Consider the following 17,657-nt stretch of genomic DNA (forward strand, 5'->3'; position numbering starts at 1 on the left):
CAGGGACAAGATGATAACAGTGGCTGGCACTAGTGAGTTAATTTTATAACGAAAACTGACACCCTACTCCAGTGCTAGCAATTTAAAAGAGTAATGGATTGTCAGTTTTAGCTGGAAAGCGGTTGTTATATGATTTTTGAAGTCCTTTGCATATTTATTTTGTCCCACTTTAAATAAATTTGGGCAAGATTTATCTCGTTAGCTCCAAATGCAAGTCCCTCTTGGCCTGATTGAGGAAAAAAATTAGACTTTGCAAACATTGCAAAGACTAAATCAATACATTAATATTTAGGGGACATTAAGGAGGTTTATTAAACAGAAAAAAGTGCCTTGAGTATTCCTTTGGAAATATTATACATGTTTAAATAAAAAACATAGGCTGTGGTATCTGACTGAATCTATAAATCGCATTTACATAGCTAATGGAATTATTTACGCGCACGGCGTGTCTAGCCCGGGCTCGGTACAGAAAGGAGGGGGTGCAGAGGGCAGGAGGGGAACAAGCGCCGTGTCTCACAGGCACGGGGTCTGTCCCAGGAGCAGCCCCAAGCCTGCCCAGCATGGGGTAGATTAACATCAAAATTAAGATGTCAAGTAACTAAAGCAAGAAAGTTTTTGTGTCACTGATGCCCCGGTGTTCACATTTTGGTACCAATGGAAAGTGCTTGATGTAGGATCCGGGCTCCAGCGGGACGGGGAGGGCAGAGGGTGCAGCGGGGTTAAGGAAGGGCAGCAGAGACACGGGGGGACAGGGGGCGGCAAGGGGAATGAGTCCTCTTATCAACACCTCAAAGCCTAAACCATGGACCTATTCGAGCTGTGCGTCCACGACAGACCAAAACACAGCCCTGAAAAACACCCCTCGACCCAGACTGTGCCAGTGGATCGCGGTGCTGCTGCCTCTAGCAGCATGCCCAGGCTCCTCGTTCACGTTCAAGGACACAAACAGAGCTGTCGGAGCCTTAATCCCGTCATTCAGAAGCTCAGGCCACAAACCTCATGCATCACCTTCGCGGTCACCCCTGCTCCACCAGACCCCCAAGCGAACCGTTGTCCTGCACCCCGGCCACTCACCCTGGACAGCCCATCCCAACGTGACAGGGACCAGCACCTCCACTGCATCTCTCATCAACATTCACTCATGGCTTAAAATCACAGAATCACAGAATGGTTTGTGTGGGAAGGGACCTTAAAGCCCATCCAGTGCCACCCCCTGCCCTGGGCAGGGACACCTCCCACCAGACCAGGTTGCTCCAAGCCCCCTCCAACCTGGCCTTGAACCCCTCCAGGGATGGGGCAGCCACAGCTCCTCTGGGCAACCTGGGCCAGGCTCTCACCACCCTCACAGCAAAGAAGTTCTTCCCCACATCTCATCTCCATCTCCCCTCTTTCAGTGTCAAACCCTTCCCCCTCCTCCTAGGGGTCCCCTCCCTCATCCAGAGTCCCTCCCCAGCTTTCCTGGAGCCCCTTGAGGGACTGGAAGGGGCTCAAAGGTCTCCCCGGAGCCTTCTCTTCTCCAGGCTGAACCCCCCCAACTCTCTCAGCCTCTCTTCACAGGCTGTGAAAGTTATATTTGCCTAGTCTTGTGACTAGTCCTGATCACCCTGGTAGTCCTTCCTTGGCCACTGGATCCTCCTGAACACCCCGTCCTGGCCTCCGTCTCCCCAGAGTCACAATCGAGGGCCTCACTTGCCCTTTCCCACATGGTGCCGTGGCATCACCCCCATGCCCCAAGAACCAGAGACTTTGTGCTGTGACCCGTTGCTCTGCCCTGCCATGAAATTAATTCTCAAGGACATCGGTAAACCTGTCTTCATGTTTTTGCAAATTGAAAGGGAAACACAGCTCGGAGGTGGTAATTTAAACTTCGGTAGAATAAATGTCAGATTAGAAATGGCAGAAATTGCAACCTTTTGCTAGAAAAATTACGAGCAATGCAGTGTGGTAAGGTATTTCATGTTTTTACTTTACTGTGGCAAATATCTGATGTTTAAATCATCTGCAGTTCATGACTTTTCAGATCAAGTATCTGGCACTGAGGTAGGTTGAGTTGATTACGAACTCCTACCTTCTAAACTTTTAATTAATTACTTCATAATTCTCACTTCTTTTTAATAAGGTCAGTGAAATGAAGTTAACTGATTATCTTCCTCTCTTTCATGTGATTTTCCTTTCATTGATGTAAATGCGGGCTAAAGACACATTAGGGTCTTTTTTTATTAGCTATCTTGATTAATTTTCTCGGTACAAAAAGGTGTAAGTGTGTAATAAGGAACAGGATCTAGACCTGACTTGGTGGCCTCATTAAGGCATTGGGCAGGGATTTGGGAGGCTGAAACTCAACTTCAAGCTCTGCCAGAGATCCCTGATTGACTGTGGCCAAACCCTCAAGGTCTCGCTGCTCCCTGTATCCACGCCTGGGACAGGGATGGAGCAGCTGCCGCTTCCCTCCAGCCTTGGTTATTTACTGATCATGTCATATTTCTATCTTTTACTCCTGGAAATTAAGGCATCTTTAACCCATTAAAATGCATTTATTCTCTGAAGCACTCAGATGAATATGTTCAGAAACTGCGGGCCCACATAACAGAGAAGAGGATAGTCCCAATGACGGCTACAGGGGGTGTGTGTAGAGAAAGACCTCTCACGCACACCGGAAAAAAAAGAAAAAAAAAGAGGGAAAATTGGATTTACACAGCTTTCAAAGTGGAGTTTCACAGCAAATGGTTTTGCAATGTGGAGTTTGAACCTATTTTGGAGCGTATGATCAGACCTAAGTCTTTATTCATTTAATTTGCGACGCAGCGCACACCCCCCTGGCTCTTCCAGCTCTGCTCTTTGCAGCGGGAGAACGTCTTCTGTCAGCGTTACCCGACAGAGTACAGCCTGGGGGCAGAGCAATTTTAAAGGGCTAAGACTTTGCTTTCAAATTTCCTTTTTCTCTTGTTATTTCATGCACTGCTCTAGGTCTGCTGCTGATCATTTATTCACAGTGTAAAAGGAAATCCAGCCCTTTGACTGCACGATTTTACTTCGGCAGAAGACCGGCTTTTCCCTTCATTTATTTCTCCCCAATAGCAGAAGTTGCGTCTAATCTTGAAATACAAAGCCACGAACAATATTAAAAGGAAACATAAAACTGCTCCCATAAAATGTTATTATATCATCCCTATGAGCCCTATTCAGCAGGAAGGGATATATAAGCTTGTAGCACCAATTAGCGGTTTGATGTTTCCTTTACCATCTGGGTTTCTTTCAGATAGGTCCATCTCCATCTCAAAAGCTGCATAAATCTCCCGTCCCCCCCTCCCGAGCCTCAACACGAGGAAGGGGAAGCCACGGTGCTATTAACAGTGTCATTACGAAGCGACCTGATTAAAAGTGCTACGTGCACAAGTCCCATCCCAGTCACCGGACGGATGTCGACAGCAGTAAGTGTGATGCAGGTCTCTCTAAATTGCCGTGTAAAACCCACTGTTCAAGGTGGGATCCCACCCATGTGGGGTGAGCAACTGGTGGGGCTCACATCTGATCCACTCAGCGCCCAATGCACGGCGGATAATTATTAATACCTACAGTAATATGTACATAAAGATATGAACTGGAACAGAAGGAAATGGCCACAGTCACCACAGGGATGGGATGGAGCATCCTCCAGAGCTGCTGATACCACTTCCCACCCAGGGGATGCAGGATGCTCCCTACAGTGGGGAGCTCAGCAGCTTTCCCTGCCTGAGAGTCGCTAAGAAAAATATGCAGGAAAAAATACAGGGACAGGGACTTTTTCTTAACCTTATCTTGAAAATGGCTCACTTTTTCTGGCTGTGCTTCATGGAGCTCGTCCCTACTTGCTACTCAAAATATAACTGAAATAATATCGGAGTAACTGCATATCCATATGCAATTGCAATAATAATTGGTACTGTCCCAACTTCTTTATTCCAGCTTCCCAATCCGATAGCTCACAAATACTTCTGCAATCCCCGAACAACCCCCCCACCCCGTAAACAGTACATTTATGGGTCTTCACGCAATGGACACCTCTGTGGAATGTTATAAAAATGACTAAGTGATGGCTTTTTGGCTGTACCAATAAAATAATGTTCTTCATATAACAAATAGAGAGCTACAGTCCCACATTCTTACAAATCACCAGGGCCTAAAGGTCCAGTGGTTCAGGATAATTAGTCTGAGAAGCGTTTCATACATGTTATTTGTAAGGGATTTTGGTGTGCCATATGGATTAATAGAGATTGCCATTTAAATTCTTCTGTTTCATATTCATTGCTTTATTACTCATAAAAATGCAAAAGAAACTGTTAATGATGATTACACCAAAGACTAATAAGTTAAAGCCTTAGGTTATACTTTGCATTTCTGAAGATACAAATGCAATCGCTTAATAATTATGCATATTTTTAACTATTGAGTTATTATTTCTCTATATACTTGTAGTTAGCCTAATTATTTTTAAGCTCCTGTTTATATGTTTCATACATGCAATTAATTTCCAACTTTTTTTTTGTAGCCCTTTGCACGAGGGTATTAAAGACAATCAAAACTAAGAATTGTTCACTCTGGAACAATACAATAAATATTACCTCCACATGTGTAAAACTGACTGTGTTGTTCTGCAGTGCTTGTAACAGAAAACTGTCGCACAGAAGTAAATGGACTGTTCTTATTAACAATAATTAACAATTAACAATAAAAACAACCAAGTTCTGAGCCATGCAGGAGACTGATGCCAAACTGACTGACACAAGCAGAGCGCTGCTGCAGGGAGCTATACCTCAATGCTCTACTGGCACTTTCCTCTTAGATTTTCACATCTTGTTCAACTGTCAGCAGAGCAGGAGTGAGGATCTAAACCTGATTTTGACAAGTTGGAGACCCTTCTGGGCTGATTACCTACTTGTAGGTGCCCAGAGCCAATGGCACATACAGTCTACGGCCACATATATTGAAGGACGGACGGACGGACGGAAGGAAGGGTCTTTGAAATGTCCTTATCTGACATTTCCATCTATAAACTAGTTTTTTTCCTAGTACATCTCCAAAAACAATTCGCAATTGTGTTAAACACCTACCTTGTACCGTTAAGTGCACCTGCATTGTTCTAGGAGTGTGTTGAGTTTGCACAGAACAAGTGTACGGCCCGTCATCTGTCACGTCCACGTCCTGTATCTGCAGGCTGTACTCTCTTCTGTTGGCTGTCGCGATTGAAACTCGGGGATCTACTGACCACTTATCGCTTCCAGCAAAAATAATACTTGATCGGTTCAGCCAGGCCCCTTTTGAAGCTCCATCTTCCAAGTAACACCTGGGAAAGAAGGTGAGACCATAAGCATGAAAATGTAGGAGCTTTTAAAAACCATTAACTTGTTATTGATTTTTAGACTGAATACAGCTATAATATATTAGAGTTCAACCTCAAAACATGAGTCATCTGTTAATTCACAAATCATCACAAAACCGAAAGCCCATCTTACAAATGCACAATAAATTTTTCTGCTAAGTTCTTCCTTTCTGGTTTTCCTGCTGTGGGTATTCAGCAGAGCAGGATGTAGAAAGTCTCCGTTATTTCTGAACTGGACTCAATGACTTGGTCGGAGCAGCCCTTTCTGCTCCACTTTCAGCCCACCAGGATCAGGAGGAGGCACCTGCAAAAATTATTGCTCTTTTCCTAAGGCACAGTCAACTTCTGCTTGCTTAGTTAAGGAACTAAGAGACATTTTTCCACCAAAACCTATAATGACATCTTAGAATCCAAAACAATATTTTTTTTTCTTTTCAAAAGGTTATTAGATTTGTCATTGCTAATCATATTCAAGACATCTCGTTTAAAGCAAACATGCATTCAATTAGCATGTATTTCCCTGCTGACAAGAACAATGAAATATAAAGCATAGCTCTACCACATATTTTTTAAGACATGTTTGGTATGGCAGTGACTCAAAGGAATGTCATTTGTTTATTATGCCATACTTCAGCTTTTTGACAATTATTATTAGAACAAGAACTAAAAATAATGTTTTGCAGGGTATAATAGTCACCTTAATCAGAGCTCAGTGAACAGCAAGACCCCAAAATCAGAAGCGGATGTACCACAGACCACTTTCCTTCTACATTTTTGTTCAAAAATTTTCCTCCATGAAGTAAAGGCTTGGGGTTTTTTTGTTGTTGTTGTTGTTTCTTGTTTGTTTTTTTTTGTTTGTTTGGGTTTTTTGTTTTTTGTTTTTTTTTAATGAGTGAAAAGTACAGCCGGAGAAGGAAAACACATATATCTAAAGAGTTTGATGGCATTTCTACACAATATCTCGGGGGGTTGAACACAGCACCGGAGATTGCGAGGGAGCTGGGAGCTGAACACGTGGGCATAGGTGCTGCAAACTGGCTGGAACTCATCAGCGGAGAAATATAAAGAACAAGGGATAGTGCAGAATCTAATTTGTAGTCCGTTTCACCATCTGTAGACTCAAAAACCAGCCGGAGTATTAAAGGTCAATGTTAATTGAAAATCTTTTCTGTAGATACGCAACCCAAAAAAAAAGCCACCCAGGCGTAACAGAAGTATCACCTTCTCCTGAGGTAATTAGGCACTGCAATGTGCTGCTCTTCTCAATATTTTGTATGGTGCAGTAGGAAGCATTTGTAATTTCTCCCTAAAATAGCTTTCCACCTTAAGTTTCTCCCTGGCACACCAGGGTGAGGGGAACTGCGCTGTGAAGGATGCTATTAAACGTCCCTGGCAAGTCCTAACTACATCACGGCATCAAGTCCAACAACTAAAACTGGGGTAAAACCAGTGAGAAGGTGCTGAATAACACTGACAGGACTTCACAGAGCAATTAAGTAAATAAGAAGGTGTCATGGTTTGGGCCCTCAAACTGGGACAGAGGAAAGCAGAGGTTTGCTGGGGTGGGATCCCTCAGCCTCGAACAGGCAGAGCAGTGGCCGGGGGAGAGGGGGTGATGTCAGAGGACATGAAGCTGAACCAGAGCTGAGGAACCCTTGGCTGGTGGGGCCAAAGGAGCGGCCACTCAGCGGCACGCAGGCTGGCAGGGTAAAAATGGTCCCAGGCTGGTGGGATAAAAATGGTCCCAGGAGATGCTCTAATTTTTAAGTCAACTTTGGAGTTGCTGGCTTTGGAGTAGCCATCAAACTTTTCTGTCACTTGGAAAGAGGGGGTCGCTGGTGACAGGAGACAGAAAGGACGATTCCTCAATCCCCCGAGCATTTTGACAGTGGTCAAGGGACGCTTGGGCGATGCAGTCTAGTGCATGACGATGCAAACACAGTGAAGCAATCCCCAGGAAAGGCAGCCCAGGAATGCTCTCCTGAACTTCAGATAGAGAGGTGATTTCTGTGAGCAGCCAGGAAAACGCATGAGAGAGCAGCAAGTGAGGAAAGAACACATAATGATGGGAAGAAAACCAATAAACACCAGCAGAGCATGGGACCATGTGAAGTATGAGAATACAAGGAGAATATAAACCCTGGAGATACTTCAAGTACCACCTTGCCACAGACAAGGGAACATTCATCATAAAAACCAGAGGGTTGGGGACAGGAGGTGATGCCTGAGCAAAAGAAAATGGTGACAGCTTGGGTAAAGAGTGTGGGAAAACAGGACTGGGAGAAGGGTGTACGGGAGGAACGTCAAGCAAGGGGGGCCCTCTCGGTGGGGACAAAAGGGCAGAGAGAGCATGCAGAAGGAACTTTGTTCCTATGAGCTGATGAAAAAGACTGAGCCTGTCTGCAGTGAGGTTAAGGAAGTTTAAATATGGCTCAAAAATGGACTGAGCACCACATTCCTGTTTTCCATAAAGAAGGTGACATCCAGCATGTGGGAAAAGGCCGAGCAGCTGAAGGGAGTCAGGGGCAGAGAATAAACTTCATGGTCTCATGCCTGAGAGCATGAAACTGCAAATCCAGGAGCATGTGGGGTTTTTTAAACAACCTGAAAGTGATGCTGTGTGACCGGGGAATCATAAATGCATTACCCACATTCAAGGAAATGCAGAGAGTGAATTAGGCAAATTTCAGGCTAACGACCATGTCCACAATAGAGCTTAAGGCTTTAAAACAACTTTCCAAGTTGAAGGGAGGTAATACAAAGTGCAACAGACTAATGGGACATTTTTGTTTGATAAAGAGGTTTTTTACATGAAGGAAATCTGACAGAAGAAGAGTATGCAATAGATCTCATCTCTTTGATAAAACATTAAAATAGCGCAACTATGGAAACTGTTAGGTGAGAGAAAATGATGATTTTGTAGCTTAAGCACATGGCGGTATTGTTTAAGGGGAAAAATGACATTCCCTTTAGGAATAAGAAACTAGAAACATCAGGCTGAAATTCTTCAGAAACAGATCATGAAAATAACCATTCATTTAATTAATGATCTCAACATGACATCTAAAAGGGTTCTGAGAGAGGCTGCGTACAATACGGGATAAAATATCACAGTTTGTAAAGCAGAGAATTGGGATGTCGTGGGGAAGCGCCACTTTGAGGATGGAGAGCGCAGCTGAGGGCTGAGTCCCTGCAGGAAGAGTGGTGTGGGCTCTGGTCCCATTCGGGGAAGGCAAGGAGCCGCTTTCAAAGTCTTACGAACATTTTCAGATTAATTCTAATGAACAGAAAACTGGGGAGAAGCAGAGAAACCTCAGATTCACTGGAGTTTCCCTACAATGCATTTCTTTTCTGCTGGTATTTCTGCAGCAGCTGGATGCAGTCAGTTAAAAATTAATATTTTTGAAGGTAGCCTGGAGTTTCAGTGACAGTTTCCCGTTTTACTTAACTCCCTCATTGTTTATACACACACACAGAGCCATAAACATGCAAGAAAGCCTTAACACTATGGCTTCTACCCACAAAAAGAGAAAAGCTAGCCTCAAACTCCCCGCTGTCTGTGCAGCTTGTAAGAAAAAAAATAACCTTGCTTTAAAAAAAAAAATAGAGATAATGAAAGATGAAATTTTTGGTTATTAATTAAAGACAAAAGTGGAATTCTCATCAGGTGCAAAGACAACCACCTGAAACCCCCACGGAGAAGGGCAGCGCCTGGGGCTGCCGTCGCGGCAGCTCCAAAGCATCCGCACAACCCCCTCCTGGAGCCCGCTCCGAAAGCGCCAAAGGTTCCCGAAAACTTCTCATATAAACACAGCCCGTTTAAAATCAAGGGTTTCCTGCAGAGAAAAGGCGAGATACAGCAGCGCAGAAAGGAACATGAGACCTCTCACTGTTTTACTTGATACACAAAGGTGTTTTCTCAAAATAACTTACTAAAACAAATAAGAAATCTTGCTTTATTAATTCATAGGTTCATCGTTATCTTGGATAGAGATGAAAACCTGCTAAACCCAACTTTCTTTTATACCCCACTCATTAAGAAAAAGTATGCAGTATACAATTACTGTATAAAACATGAAAACCAAGGACTAAAGGCTGAACAGATGTTTAGCTGTTGAGGAAGGTTTTCAAGTTTGATGAAAAAAAGAATCACACAAAGTATTTCTAAAAACGTAAATAGGAGAAAACATTTCCCTCTTGTTCAGACCCCGAGGAAGCATGTTGTAATGTGGAAACACACTGGCTTCAAACTAAAAATTATATTCCGAATAAGGTTCTTTGAAAACAGGTTAAATGTTTTGCCTCAGATGGGCTCCTTCAACAGCCCAAAGTGCTCTTTTCTCTACTCAAAAGCCATGCAAGTTCCCCAACACTGTGGGAGTGAACTGATTTGAAAATGTTGCAGAATTTGGCTGAAATACTGGATACCCTTCAAATTAAATAGCAGCCAACGTGCTGTATTTCCCCACTAACCACGCGAGATGCAGTGGATAAAGTGCACATTTACTCCATGGAAGAAGCAATCAAATGATTCATCTCAGAATATTTTTCTAATCTGACAAATTCAGTCCCCTTTCTGCTTGCAAATCACTTCTCATTTCTGAAAATGCGGTTTGGCTTGAAAATATTCTGCAGGCAACTTGGACCACATATTCACCCACGTGTGTTCTTGGCCATTGGAGGCAGCGCTTCTGCACTGTAGTTATTGCAGAGGAAAAGAAATAAGGACAAATAAGGATTTTTTTCCCCCTTGAAATGAAGGTTTGAACTTTTTCCTCCCATACCTTTATAGTTTTCTATGAAAGACCAGTCTTTCCACATATGTTTTGTGTGACACAACCAACCAGTTGTGTACGGATGAATATTTCTGCAGAGCAAACGCCAAGAAAACAAAAATACTGGCCCCAAGCAGGCCCCAGGGATTGGACCAGTGAGCATGGACTCATGGACCACAACCGACCCTGTACACAACCCTGCATTTCTCCCTACAAGTGTATTTCTCACGTACTTGAGCTCTGGATGCACTTCTTCGTTTTAAGTAAGAACAGTATTTTAAGGTTATTTTTTAAGCTGCAAAGAATAAATGATAACTCTATTATTTTCATTGCATAAACATGAACTTATCTGGAAAAATAACAGCTCTTTTGACTGAAACCCCACAAAGGTTCAGGTCCTACGAGAAGACGAGTTGCCTGGCTGAATGTGCACCCTCCCTGTCCATACCTCTTCTCCAGGACACTGCGCCGGCAGGGATCAGGGCACACTCAGTGACTACCTGGGCATCTCAGAGCAGCCCTGAGGAGAAGGATTTGGGGGTGTTAGTGGATGAGAAGCTCCACACACCCTGGCAACATGTGCTGGTAGCCCAGAAACCCCCTGCACCCTGGGCTGCATCCCCAGCAGCGTGGCCAGCCGGGAAAGAGGGGGGGATTCTGCCCCTCTGCTCCACTCTGGGGAGACACCCCCCAGTGCTGCCTCCAGCTCTGGGGCCACCAACAGCAGAAGGACATGGACCTGTTGGAGCGGGGCCAGAGGAGGCCACGGAGATGCTGGGAGGGCTGGAGCCCCTCTGCTGGGAGGACAGGCTGCGAGAGTTGGGGGGGTTCAGCCTGGAGAAGAGAAGGCTCCGGGGAGACCTTGGAGCCCCTTCCAGTCCCTCAAGGGGCTCCAGGAAAGCTGGGGAGGGACTCTGGATCAGGGAGGGAAGAAAACCCGAGAAGTGGGTTTGAGCAGAGTTTTGATTTCACGTGGACCTATGAAGAGCTGGCAGCCACCCACTGCAGCTCCCTCAGGAGGAGTCAGAGCCTCAAGCTAAGAGCCCAACTCTTCTTCAACTTCTCCTAGTTTTAAATGCCATAAATGCACAGAAAACTGCTGCCAGATCAATGCAGAGTTCTAGACCAGGACACACAAATCCCTACGGGATCACATTCCTGAGGGGCAGTTGCTCCTGCCAGAGGTCAACGCCAGGATGTGGGAGCTGCAGTTGATCATCACCCATCACTGGTGGGCAATTCAAGTCCCACAATAAAACACCGCCTACAGTAACCTATGGGAAAGAATTTATTGAAAAGATGACAACCAATAGAAACTGCAAATATGTGGCCTTCTCCCTCTTCCCGCTTTCCTCTCTTTCCTTAAATTTTGTTTATTTTTAAACTTCCTGTGCATCATGGCAGCATTCTCTGCAATGTAATTTTTAAAATCTATGCATAGGGCGAATTATTTTTAGAATTTAATAATAACACTGTAGCACAATTAATGAAAGTACAGCAATCGTTAAATAAAAGCAACTTTTGCTCTTTTTACCTTTGCTTGGAAAAGTATTGATTAAACTATACCTGAACTCAGAAGATAATTATTCTATTTTTAAACTTAGAAGATTGGAAAAATGAACAATTTATTTTTTAACTGATGATTGTAATCAGAAATTCTCTACTCAACAAGCATAAAAAATAGATTTTAATGTTGGCTTTCATACAAAGCTGAAGGTATTTTATTATTTTTCCGATCATTATTAATGGGGATGATCTTCTGTAATTTTTAAGTACAGAAAGATACAGCCTCACCCAGCTTCCTTAAAGTTTTTAATCCTCTCTTTTTGATACCTCCCACTTTCCTAACTCTCTAGTCTATTATCTCCCCATAATTAAAACACAGACCTATTAATCTTTGAAAAAACTTCGTTCTTCTCAGTTTCTTAATTAAAATTGCATACTGTCTCTTTTTACAAGAGCCCTCGTCGTGCAGCCAGGGCTGGAGCTCCCACCTCATTGCCCTTGAGACAAACTGCACAGGGCTGCACACAAAGCTTTCCTGTGTGCCATACATCCCATGAATGTCTGACTCACGCCAAACAGCCTTCAACACAGGCTCTGGAGTTACATCTGGATAGCACTTGGGTGGTACTTCAAACAAAAAAAAAATCTTCATTCAAGTAGGACCAAAAGCTACCATTATCCTCACTTCTCATGCAGCTTCTCGCTTACTTGACCTGGATTGCAAAGCTAAAAGGATAAGTAAGTTAAGAACTTTCTTATAAATCTGTAGGTAAATTCATGGAATCATAGAATCATTTTGATTGAAAGAGACCTTTAAGATCACGGAGTCCAACCACCAACCCAGCACTGCCCAAACCCCCACTGACCCATGTCCCTCAGCACCACGTCTGCCCGGCTTTGAAATCCCTCCAGGGATGGCGACTCCACCACTGCCCTGGGCAGCCTCTTCCCAGGCTTCACAACCCTTTGGGGGAAGGAATTGTTCCCAATATCCATCCTAAACCTCCCCTGGTGCAACTTGAGACCATTTCTCCTTGTCCCATCGCCTGTTCCTTGGGAGAAGAGACCGACCCCCCCTGGCTACCCTCTCCTTTCAGGGAGTTGTAGAGAGCCAGAAGGTCTCCCTTCTTTTCTCCAGACTGAACACCCCCAGCTCCCTCAGCCGCTCCTCACAAGGCTTGCTCTCGATTCAACTCCTGCAACCCTTTAAATACACCTATTCAGCCCATGGGCCTCCATTTACTGCTCACACCTCATGATTTCTGCTCCTCTGCCAGTGATGGGACCATGGGAGATGGGCAGGACGAGCTGTGGAAAAGCCAGCCAGGAAATGCCACCAGGGGCTATCGCGCTGCCTGGCTGCAGAGTCATTCAAACATGTCTCTGAGAACCCCAAGGGACGTACTGTGAGACACTTCCCCCACAAAACACATCCCCCAGATGATAAGACACACTCCAGGGCAGAACATGACTCATTTCTGTGTGGGCTGTGCCTCTAAAACCAGTAATCCCGCTGTGGATCAGGTCAAAAGTTCTATCTCATTTACAGAAAGTCCTGGAATCCTTTCTTTTCCCTAAAAAACCTGGAAGAATTTGACTGGAAATTTTTTACAGTTTTATGTAACTGGTGCTTTGGGTGCTGGAGGAGCTGAGTGTGACGCCCACGGGGGGTGACAGCACCCCCTTCCCATCACCACGTCGTGGGTGGGTGCTCACCAAAGCAGATGTGAAGCACTTAACAGAGCTGTTATTGCTTACTGTAGCTTTTTTTTTTTTTTCCCCCAGCGAAATTGGTTTTGGCATTGAGTTGCAGCCACTTTCTTCAAAACATAGAATGTCCTTTGCAAAAAACCAGTGTTGCTGAAATTTTTCTGCTTTAAGGCAGATTGGCTTTGAGCTCAGCAGCAAGGGGAGGGAGAAACACCAGGGTCAGGGTTCAGCCAAGAAAAGCACCCAGAAGCTCAGGACATAAAATAATGGATCAGAGCTCCAGAACTAGAAAATCACACCAGAAACCTGCTAAGAACTTTTGCAAAGTCCTTTTACTGATGATCTGATCAATCTCTTCTCCGGGTTCTCCACGGATTCTTACAAATAACATCTTAAATGTTTGTTACGCTACGGAAACTTCTCCAGACAGTGAAAATAACTCAGGTGCCTGTATAGGTGATCCTTTTACTTTTGTCCCCAAAATCAGTTTTCTCATGTCTGCTATTGTTCAAAGCATGGGATTCTGCACAAAAAACCCTGTGCAGCTGCTCATTGTCATCACAGTATTCTATTTATTTGCAGGACAGTCTCAGCCCGTCAGGGAGCTGATGCCTCGATGGCCAGTGACAGGGCTGGTGTCCACCAAGCCCTGGCTGCCTCCAGACATGAAACTCGAGTTCCCCCCCAGAATCAACACTATTTATTTATGAAACATGTAAAGGTTAAATTATCCTGCAGAGGGAGACTGTTGTGTCGTGAATGGGACAGGAATCTGCAAAGGCAGTTTCTGGGCAGTCTGATGAACAGGAGTTACATAAAACAGAGGAAACAAGCAGATTTTTTTAAAGCAGAGTTTGAAATCAGAACACCAAAACTTTGTCTCACGGCAGCCAAACCAGATCTAAAATAACTAACCGGCTTGGCTTTGCCTGGCATCTCCATTAGATGTCGAAGTCCTTAGATTCACCTTTAAAAACACTTTCTGGTTGGAGAATGCCAGAGGCTGAGAAGTGATGAGGTTTCTCCCTATGAACCCGCACCTTTCCAGCCCCAGCTTCCCCCAGAGCTGAGCTGCCCTCTCCCGCTCCTGCCACATTCCAAACCCACCACAAGTTCTTCTGCACGGTGCCTCTGAAACAGCCCCAGAATAGTTGGGATTAAGGAAAAGTGGTACTAATGGATTGAGCATAGATTTCAGTTTTTTTCTCTCTGCGCGGGCAGGCACCAGTTGACAGCAAACACGACAGGGCCATGGAGATGCTGGGAGGACAGGCTGAGAGAGTTGGGGGGTTCAGCCTGGAGAAGAGAAGGCTCCGGGGAGACCTTCCAGCCCCTTCCAGTCCCTCAAGGGGCTCCAGGAAAGCTGGGGAGGGACTCTGGATGAGGGAGGGGACCCCTAGGAGGAGGGGGAAGGGTTTGACACTGAAAGAGGGGAGATGGAGATGAGATGTGGGGAAGAACTTCTTTGCTGTGAGGGTGGTGAGAGCCTGGCCCAGGTTGCCCAGAGAACCTGTGGCTGCCCCATCCCTGGAGGGGTTCAAGGCCAGGTTGGAGGGGGCTTGGAGCAACCTGGTCTGGTGGGAGGTGTCCCTGCCCAGGGCAGGGACTGTATGGGCTCTAAGGTCCCTTCCAAGCCAAACCATTCCATGATTCTGTGATTTGTTAACTTTTTGGCATTTAGTGTAGGTCCTGCAAAAACTGCAAACTCTGCTTTGTTCCCCCATGACTCCCCCCACAGTGTCCTGCTGCCTCCTGACACATGTTCTGGCCCCACCATGTCCACTGTGGGACCTCTGGCAAGATCTTTTTTACTCTTACCATCCCCATGTGGGGGTGACCAAGTCTCCAGCCTTGTCTTATCCCCCCCAGAGCCTCTGCTCCTGGGCATCTTCGGGCAAACAGCAGGTTGACCTGTGCACCAACAGCAGAGGAGCCGACCGTGTCCTAGCATCTCCTCCCCTTCCAACCTGAACAGACTAGACACACCTGAGACGTCTTACCCAGTGTTTGCAGTTAAATAATTCATGGAGCACCGTATCAATACACTTATTCATAATTACCTCCTTTAAATAAAGATGTTCTTCCAAACCTACTACCCTCTGTTTCCTGCGATTCTCAGCACTCCATTTTATTTCTTTCTAAAATAGCAGCTCAGAAACAGAGATCCGCAAACTCAGGGTGAAACCGAGATAATTCTTTAAATATTTGCTGACCTGTGGATTTTTCAAAAAAAAGAGCAGAGCTTTTTATCTGGCAAACTGCCTGAAATAATGGGGATAGGTGCTACCTGAATTTTCATGAGTAATTAGCATAATTAACCTCCCTGCTCTACTCCTCTGCCTCTTCCACCCCTCCGGAGAGTTGACGTGGAGTTTATTCACTGGGAGAACCCATCAGATTTTCAGCGCTGCCGTCGGGTACGACAAAGGTGCCAGGTACCTGCCAGCCTGCACACCCCCAGCTCCTCCATTTGATAAACTCTGCTGCCTTGAGATGCTTTAAGATACCATGGGAAATCTGTCTGCAGATAAAACATGGATTAGTCCCTAAATCTGAAATATTTTAAATAGGAAATCAGTAGAATATTAGAAATTAAAAGCAGAAGTGTTTACTGTTCTGCTTCTACAAGATTTTAAATGTAATTTGTTCTGCAGCTGATGTTATTTCTATTTCAATCTGAATGGGTTTCAACCTCAATACCTGCCAATCCATCCCAGCTGGGCACGAGACCACTTCCACGGGCGTTTCCTGGCCTCTGACCTTCATCATAACCACCTGCAATGACCATAATCCATATTTACCTCCTGCCACAAGAGTGGCCTTTTTCCATGGACAAGAACAGAGAAAGTGTTAGCATCGCAACTGCTCTAAATTAATTTGTTTTGATTTATATGAAAATATTCCCACCCCTTTTCACAGATACATCTTCAGAATAAAATGAGCAGAACAGCATAGTGTAAAACTAAGAATTATTAGTTATTAATTAATTATTTCATGAAAGCACATAGTATTTTCTCTTTGAAGACTCAGAAACAATATCACACAATATTATTGGCTCTGATGGTCTCAGTTTCATTTTTAGAGAATAACTCCCAGCTTAATCATTTTATTTGAAATATTTAAAAGGTGCTGGCTGCTGCACTGGATATTTATTAAGTCCTGAAGATTTACGATCTAGAAACACTGACTTCCAGAAATTATGAAGAAGAATTTGCATATGCAGAAAAGTAAGTAAACAATTCACAGCATGGTTTTGTCCTTATTATTTTGCACTTTTCTTAAGGGAGAGGGGTCTTTGAAAATTTGAGAGCCAACTCTGTTCACTTTATAGGAATAGATAAGTCAGCTCTTTCTCCTGATGGTGAAAGCCAGCCCAGGTGGCAATTTTTTCCCTCCTGCTTTTTTTGCCACACGTCACTGAAACACAAAGGAATAAAAAGCAACATAAGCTCTGAGACCATGGCAAGGCAGAGGATCATTCCTAGAGGATGAGAAATACTGTGAAAATCCCGTGTTACTTTCCAAATTTTCTATATCACAGCATGTTATTGAAGGATTTTAGCATCCAGAAATATATAACTGAATTAAAACAGCCATGATACTAATTAACTGCATTTATTTCCATTTCAGAACAGTTACATTAGTCTTTATTTTTAATGCTTAAATGAGACAAAGGTTTCTTCACTGACGCAATAAGCTCTGACAAAAAAATGAGGGCTTATAACGGGAGACTATTAGAGTAACGTGCTCTTAGGATGCACTAATGAGTGTCGGATGACTGTTATACTCAACAGCCACATAAATGCTGTAATTTGATAATGAATACAGCACAGTGGCGACGCAGGGCGCGCACCAGCTGTGGCACATCACAGGAAAGAGAGAGACGGGCTTGAGGGCAGCAGACATTGCCTGCGCCGGGGGCAGAGAGCAGTCCCCACCGGCTTCGAGTAGGGGAAAACAAGGATTCGCTACACCGAACCCAAATATCCACCCAATGTTTTGAGCTCCCAGCCAAGGAGAGGAATCTGGGGCCACCAGGTGGCCCCACAGAAGGTCCCCAGGAGATAGACGTGCAGATGGGCTCCCAAGCACATGGACCTCCTTGATATAAACTTGCTCTCCTGGCATTTCTATACTGGCCTCCGTAATCACAGAGTCACAGAACAGTTTGGGTTGGAGAGGACCTTAAAGCCCATCCAGTGCCACTCCCTGCCCTGGGCAGGGACACCTCCCACCAGACCAGATTGCTCAAAGCCCTGTTCAACCTGGCCTTGAACACTTCAAGGGAACGCATTGTTTTAGAAGTC

At 44.7% G+C, this 17,657-nt stretch overlaps 1 protein-coding gene across 2 annotated transcripts in view; it reads right to left on the minus strand.

Moving 5' to 3' along the window:
• NEGR1 (neuronal growth regulator 1) overlaps window positions 1-17,657 on the minus strand; it is a 278,245-nt gene that overhangs the window by 139,887 nt on the left and 120,701 nt on the right. For both annotated transcript variants that reach the window (XM_074151353.1, XM_074151352.1), the window contains exon 2: window positions 5,091-5,323. In XM_074151353.1, the coding sequence (XP_074007454.1) occupies window positions 5,091-5,323 (233 nt within the window). The remainder of the gene's footprint in view (window positions 1-5,090; window positions 5,324-17,657) is intronic.

Source organism: Numenius arquata, chromosome 8, assembly GCF_964106895.1.
Source record: "Numenius arquata chromosome 8, bNumArq3.hap1.1, whole genome shotgun sequence".
Taxonomy (NCBI): domain Eukaryota; kingdom Metazoa; phylum Chordata; class Aves; order Charadriiformes; family Scolopacidae; genus Numenius; species Numenius arquata.